The sequence below is a fragment of the Littorina saxatilis genome, linkage group LG13 (assembly GCF_037325665.1).
Source record: "Littorina saxatilis isolate snail1 linkage group LG13, US_GU_Lsax_2.0, whole genome shotgun sequence".
Classification (NCBI taxonomy): domain Eukaryota; kingdom Metazoa; phylum Mollusca; class Gastropoda; order Littorinimorpha; family Littorinidae; genus Littorina; species Littorina saxatilis.
Window position 1 is genome coordinate 43,296,504 of NC_090257.1, and position 7,715 is coordinate 43,304,218.

A 7,715-nucleotide genomic window follows, 5' to 3' on the forward strand; every position below is an offset into this window, starting at 1 on the left:
ACCATCATAGTACAGATGATTTTTTAGACCCTCTAGGAGCTCCGACCCTCTAAGTGAAGTCAAGACTTTTGATTTCTTTCCCCGTTTGTTTTGGAAGGTAACAGGTATTGGCTTTTTGGGGAGATTTGCTTTCAATTCAAACTCTTCTGCAGCCTTATGTCCTCTCTCTTGGAAAATTGAATCAAGTTGTTTGTAAAATTCAAGAAGTTTTGTATGGTACTCAATGTGTTTTTTTAAACTCTCTAGTTTTTCAGTGTCAACATTCGGTAAATCAATCACCTCAAAGTCTTGACTGAGCCCAGTATGAAGTCCATGATCATCCTGCTCCATACTAGAAGAAGTGTCTGACTGTGATAAATTCCTAACTTCTTGTTCTGTTTGCTGATTCATATTTTCAGGAAGAATTAAATAAGTTGATTGTCTAGAATAATCCAACAGAGCTTGTTGTGCAGCGTTTGCTTCTCTAACTTCCTGGAGCTAACTCTATAGATTCTTGAGACAGGCAAAACACTTTTCTCACAGAAAACACGTCTTCACACCACCACAGCACCAGGAAAAATGACAAAATCACTATGCTATGTTACTATCAACACCAAGTGTTGGGCGGACGTGACGTAACTGTTGCTATTACATGATTTAATCTTGTCTTGCCATTGGAGGAATATAGAAGACAAGCTTGCAGGCCTCGCAAAACACACGCTGGCTCAGTGTTTGTCTTTACCAGATCAATACGGTAGTGTTGGCGACGACGGGCAGATTGGATCAAAACACACGCTGGCTGTTTCAGTGGAGAGCGTGTAAAGTGGCTCAACCAGTTAATATTTCAATGGAAACTAAATTTAGCGTTGTATAAGAGAACGGGAGAATGTACGTTCTGGGTTACTGATTCCGACAGACCCGGCATTGGTTCAAAACAACCTTACTTTACTGTATTTTTTTTTGGTATGGATTTATGCAGTATTTTTCTGATTTTGTCGCATGTTTCATTTTAGTAAAAGTTTAGTCCAGAAGCCTATTTTGCGTTAATATTTAGGGTCTGTCGGAATCGGTGAGCCAGAACGTACATTCTCCCTTTCTCTGTAGGCCTAAATCAGATTTCAACTTCCGTTGCCTATGCCGGGAAATATGACATCGAACGACACTGCAGTTCCACTACTCACCTGGACAAGGTTGCTGCACAGAAATCCGCTGAAAGCTGCCAAGGAATTATAAAGTTCATTCCCGCAAAGCTAATCCTGCCAGAAGAAAAGGCTGTAGTCCGTGCTGAAGCAATGTTTTCTGAGATGATTGTAAAAATGAACTTTCCACTGTCAACCGCAGATGTTATTTCACGAAGTTCATCTTTTCATTACTAATCTGTTTGGAAGACACTAATGCTACAAACTGACAGGTAAATAAAATTGTTTTATCCCTGTTGTATTGGAAGGAGTTAAATTATGAAGGTGTTCACAAGACATGCTATTCTTACACAAACACGTTTGCACCCACGCGTACATTTTCCCTAGCCCATATGGTTTTGCTTGCAAAGTACACCAACCTTTTGAAAAATACACTCAACTGTTTGGGAAAGTACTCTTGCCTCGGGTTTAAAGTAAACAGGTCTGATTAAGATTTAAGGCTATGCCTTTTCTTACAATCTGTCGTTGGGACGCACAAACACACAATGATAAAATACAAAATTAGAGAGAGAGGGAGGGAGAGAAAGGGAGGGAGGGAGAGAGGCAGACAGAGAGAGAGAGGGAGGGATAGAGATAGAGATATAGAGAGAAACAGAGAAAGAGAGAGAGCCATTGGTGCAGCAGCTTTACCTGTCTCACAAAGAAAGAACGAACGAACTTTATTTTACAAGGATTAAGGTTTAAGGCACGTTGCATTGTCTCAACAATCAGTTCTCTTGTCCTGGTGCTGATAGGAAGTTTACAACAAGCACTATATTTGTGTACAAAAAGCAAGTCTCTAAGACATAACTTGAGTTTCAACCTGTTTGCCCCTATTCAATGTGTCACCTTTTGACACTGAGCCATAGCCTATGAAAACAAAAATGGCGGTACACTATCACGACTTAACGAAGAGTGTGTTCGTTTGGTTTGTTGCTTTGTTGGTTTGTCTGTCGATATGTTTTTTTCGTTTATCGCTGTCTTGTTTGTTTATTGGTCTCGTTGGTGCGTCGTTCCGTCCTTTCTATGGTATCGCAGGAGGCAACAAAGCGAAGGACGTTAGAGATGATCTGTTAGTTCTATGGCCTGACGAACCTCAACAGGATGTGTCGCCATGTTGCTGTCACTCTGGTACCAGCGGTGAAGTCAGTCGCCGTGTTTTGGTAATTGATATTTGAGATGTGATCTGCTAGTTGTGTGCCCTGGATGACTAACCTCAACAGGATGCGTCGTCAAGTTAATGTCACTTTGGAACCAGCGATGACGTGAGTCTGCGTGTTTTGGTAAAAGATATGCAGGATATTAAACCGGAAGCCATAAGTTGAGACACGTTGTCTCTCTAAAGGCCCGTTAATAGACGCAATTGTCTGGGTAAAATTTCATTGTAATGCCAGAGATTGAATTCCCCTGATGAAGGTTGCATGACAAACCCAGAAGTAACCCGCTGAGGGATATTTGTGATATTCAGTGATGAAAACGATGTTGCAAGAGTTTTAAAAAAAAGTCGCGTGGAACGAAATCATTACAATCAACTTGTCGGTCTTACCTATTAAATGCAACTGATCACAACGCGTATTTTTCACCAAGGCTCGTAAACCCTACGGCAGGTACAGAACAGACTCAGCGGTGTGGGTAACAGAAGCCATCTGAACCTAATTTGTTTTCTGGGGGTTTCAAACATCTTTGGGAGCATAGTCATTAAGATTCAGAACATCCACCTGGACCACCACTGGCAATCCCCTCCCCTCCTCTTAGCCTAGTCCGACCCTGGTTAAATATGTAGAGAGAGAGAGAGAGAGAGAGAGAGAGAGAGAGAGAGAGAGAGAGAGAGAGAGAGAGAGAGAGAGAGAGAGAACGAGAGAGAACGAGAGAGAGAGGGCCGGGAGAGATATAGTGCACGTACGCACGCACGCACACACACGCACACACTCACACACAAACACACACACACACACACACACACCACACAGACGGACCCACATACACACACACACACACTCAAACTCACACACACTACTTAGTTACAGGTAAACAAATGTATGCTATAGAGAGAAATAACACTGACCAATCCAGCTCATCGTTGCTAAGGAGGGGAAATGCAGTTCCTCTACTTAGTTACAGGTAAACAAATACATATTTAATAGAGCTATACTAAAAATAAACCATTATGCTCATCGTTACTAAGGAGGGGAACTGCAGATCCCCTCGTTGGTTACCAGTAAACAAATGTATGCAATAGAGAGAAATAAGACTTACCAATCCAAAAAGCTGCTTCCTCTTCATTGTTTTCCAAGGCTTGATGGATGTGCTTGCGAAGAGACAACATTGTTTTTATTGGAAGATTTAGTTGTTGGAATTTGGGATATGTCTTGAGAAGAATGCTTATATTAATGAGATCTCTCGCCCATCTAGGTGTTATACGTAACACTTCTAAACAAACACCCTTGAATCTTCCAAAATGTCTATTCCTCAGCACTTCTAAATATTGTCCATAAACAACCACAATTTTTAGGGTATCTGTTGCTTTACTTTTGTATTGTTTTTCACAAACAAGAAGCTTTTGTTTGAGTTCCTCAATATCTGTTGTTCGGCTTGTACTAAACAACAAAGATTCGCTTGTTGAACCATCATAGTACAGATGATTTTTTAGACCCTCTAGGAGCTCCGACCCTCTAAGTGAAGTCAAGACTTTTGATTTCTTTTCCCGTTTGTTTTGGAAGGTAACAGGTATTGGCTTTCAATTCAAACTCTTCTGCAGCCTTATGTCCTCTCTCTTGGAAAATTGAATCAAGTTGTTTGTAAAATTCAAGAAGTTTTGTATGGTACTCAATGTGTTTTTTTAAACTCTCTAGTTTTTCAGAGTCAACTTCTGTTTTAACTTGCACACTTTCAAAGTTAATGAATTGATCACATTCGGTACTTTCTAAATCAATCACCTCAAAGTCTTGACTGAGCCCAGTATGAAGTCCATTATCATCCTGCTCCATACTAGAAGAAGTGTCTGACTGTGATAAATTCCTAACTTCTTGTTCTGTTTGCTGATTCATATTTTCAGGAAGAATTAAATAAGTTGATTGTCTAGAATAATCCAACAGAGCTTGTTGTGCAGCGTTTGCTTCTCTAACTTCCTGAGCTAACCCTATAGATTCTTGAGACAGGCAAAACACTTTTCTCACAGAAAACACGTCTTCACACCACCACAGCACCAGGAAAAATGACAAACACACGCTGGCTCTTTGGAGAGCGTCTAAAAATAAAGTGGCTTAACCAGGTTGCAGGCCTGGCTGTTTGGAGAGCGTCTAAAAATAAAGTGGCTTAACCAGGTTCTGGGTTACTGATTCCGACAGACCCGGCATTGGTTCAAAACAACCTTACTTTACTGTATTTTTTTTGTATGGATTTATGCAGTATTTTTCTGATTTTGTCGCATGTTTCATTTTAGTAAAAGTTTAGTCCAGAAGCCTATTTTGCGTTAATATTTAGGGTCTGTCGGAATCGGTGAGCCAGAACGTACATTCTCCCTTTCTCTGATGTGTGTTCAGTTATACTCAACTCATGTGAAAACGGTATTCTTCGTTTGGAAAAAAAACAACGCATGGAAATGATGAATGCGTAAAGCCGAGAAAATTGACCTGGTTTAAATATGTGAAGGATCTTTCTTCCACAAAAGATTACTTTCTTTTCCAATATTTCCATGCATCAAAGCTAAACACAATTGCGTGTGTGTCCTTGAGCCGACTTCGGAAAGCATTTTTCTCAACAATAACATCTAAACAACGAAGTGACTGTGGTAAGATGAACAAAGTTAAAAAACAAAGGGATACTGTACTCACCGATACAAGAACGAGACAAGACGGTACGAATTTTCGCTTATCAATAATTAACAATAACATCAGCAACACCAAGGCAAACAAATATAGAAATCAGCTTGAACGTTGCCCACTATCTTCACACACTCGTTTCTCGTTTGCAAGTACCCAGCCTCTCCTTCACTAACAGACTTTTGGTAATTCAGAGGCCCGAGAAGGACTTAATGATAAGATACCGGAATGATAAAGATGGTAGTTCAGTAACGTATGAGCTTGTGTCCATCGAGAGTACATGTTCCGTTGATACGCGATACAGAAAGGCAAGAACCCCATACAGAGGAAGTCAGACAGTAGTTCGTTGTTTTGTCTACTTCCACTTTCTCTACTCCGCCTTTTGCGGTTTCCAAGGAGTCTCAGTCAGACAACTCGTGGGATACAGAATTCTCAAGCAAGAGTCCCGTGGATGCTGCCTTTGTTGTGTCGGTGAGTGTAATCGTTTAAAATCTGGGTTTTCGCGTGTTGCCGCGAGCATCCACGCAGCAATCGATCAAGCCATAATTTATGAATAAAAAGATCGTCTAGATGTTTGAGCTCAGTTCCCTCGCGAACACAGACAGTTCCACAGGCCTTAAGCACCAGATTTTGTGAGAGAACGCCGGAGGACGAAGACGCCTGGCTTTTCCATAGTTAAAAAAAACAAAAGGAACAATCGCAAATTAGAAACTGCTGATTTTGATTGATTTTTTTATTTGAGACCAAACACTTTTAAACGTGGACTTCAGGACATCAGATATACTCCTGACATTTGAAGAAAACGCCCAGAATCATATTGGGTAAAGTCGTACTACTTGAGAGTACTCTTGGATTTACTTCAACCCATGGCTCACTTCACTCTGAAGATGATGTCCCTGTTGATCCTGCTTGCTGCCGGCTGGAAGCTAGGGGGCGCCACGGACACTCAGAGGAGTAACGTGTACACTCATGTTGGTCTTGACGACAAAGCTTTCACGGAAGGTATTGTCTTTGAATCATCGGCAAGAAACAAGCCGCATTGTGCCCTGCAGTGTAACCAGCAAGACTCCTGCATGGCCTTCACCTTTGATGACAAGATCTGCAGAGGTCACGCTGCTGTCATGACGTCACGCTCAAACTCGAGACCTGCTATTGGAGCGCGGTCGTTTTACAAAGGAAATAACCGTAAGTTTTCCAACAACAACAACAACAACAACAACAACAACAACAACAACAACAACAACAAAAACAAAACAACAACAACAACAACAACAACAACAACAATATTAACAATAATAAAACAAGTCGCGTAAGGCGAAAATACAATATTTAGTCAAGTAGCTGTCGAACTCACAGAATGAAACTGAACGCAATGCCATTTTTCAGCAAGACCGTATACTCGTAGCATCGTCAGTCCACCGCTCATGGCAAAGGCAGTGAAATTGACAAGAAGAGCGGGGTAGTAGTTGCGCTAAGAAGGATAGCACGCTTTTCTGTACCTCTCTTTGTTTTAACTTTCTGAGCGTTTTTAATCCAAACATATCATATCTATATGTTTTTGGAATCAGGAACCGACAAGGAATAAGATGAAAGTGTTTTTAAATTGATTTCGAAAAAATAATTTTGATAATAATTTTTATATATTTAATTTTCAGAGCTTGTTTTTAATCCAAATATAACATATTTATATGTTTTTAGAATCAGCAAATGATGGAAAATAAGATAAACGTAAATTTGGATCGTTTTATAAATTTTTATTTTTTTTTACAATTTTCAGATTTTTAATGACCAAAGTCATTAATTAATTTTTAAGCCACCAAGCTGAAATGCAATACCGAAGTCCGGGCTTCGTCGAAGATTACTTGACCAAAATTTCAACCAATTTGGTTGAAAAATGAGGGCGTGACAGTGCCGCCTCAACTTTCACGAAAAGCCGGATATGACGTCATCAAAGACATTTATCAAAAAAATGAAAAAAACGTTCGGGGATTTCATACCCAGGAACTCTCATGTCAAATTTCATAAAGATCGGTCCAGTAGTTTAGTCTGAATCGCTCTACACACACACACACACACACACAGACACACACACAGACACACACACGCACATACACCACGACCCTCGTTTCGATTCCCCCTCGATGTTAAAATATTTAGTCAAAACTTGACTAAATATAAAAAACGCTCGCGCTGGACCCGAGTACTCTTCAGACTGGCTCGCTCCCCCAGTATGAAAGTTTTTGTCTTGTGCACGTGGATTTAAAAAAATATATATATATTTATTTATTTTACACAATTAAATTTTTTTTAGAGTAAAATAAAACATTAAAACGTTCATAATAAACAATAGTAAACAAGAATTAAAAAAAAAAATAAAATAAAATAGACCGCCCATGCCGGGAATCGAACCCGGATCACTTTGGCCATAGGCGGACGTATTAGAGTAAAATAAAACATTAAAACGTTCATAATAAACAATAGTAAACAAGAATTAAAAAAAAAATTATTAGAGTAAAATAAAACATTAAAACGTTCATAATTACACATTAACATGCTTCCATTTGAAACTTCGAGGTCTTCATCGGGGATTGACGCCCGACAAAAGCTAATTGAAGCCCGACGGAGCGAAGCGACGGAGGGCTTCAATTTGTCGGGCGTCAATCCCCGATGAAGACCTCGAAGTTTCAAATGGAAGCGTGTTAATGTTATTGTAATTCAATCTGACGACGATCTCTTT

At 39.9% G+C, this 7,715-nt stretch overlaps 1 protein-coding gene across 1 annotated transcript in view; it reads left to right on the forward strand.

Annotated features, from left to right (window-relative positions):
• Nucleotides 1–5,844: 5,844 nt before the first annotated feature.
• Nucleotides 5,845–7,715, forward strand: part of LOC138945913 (ficolin-2-like) — a 16,247-nt gene continuing 14,376 nt past the window's right edge. The window contains exon 1 of the mRNA XM_070317433.1: nt 5,845–6,163. Coding sequence (XP_070173534.1) covers nt 5,845–6,163 — 319 coding nt within the window. The remainder of the gene's footprint in view (nt 6,164–7,715) is intronic.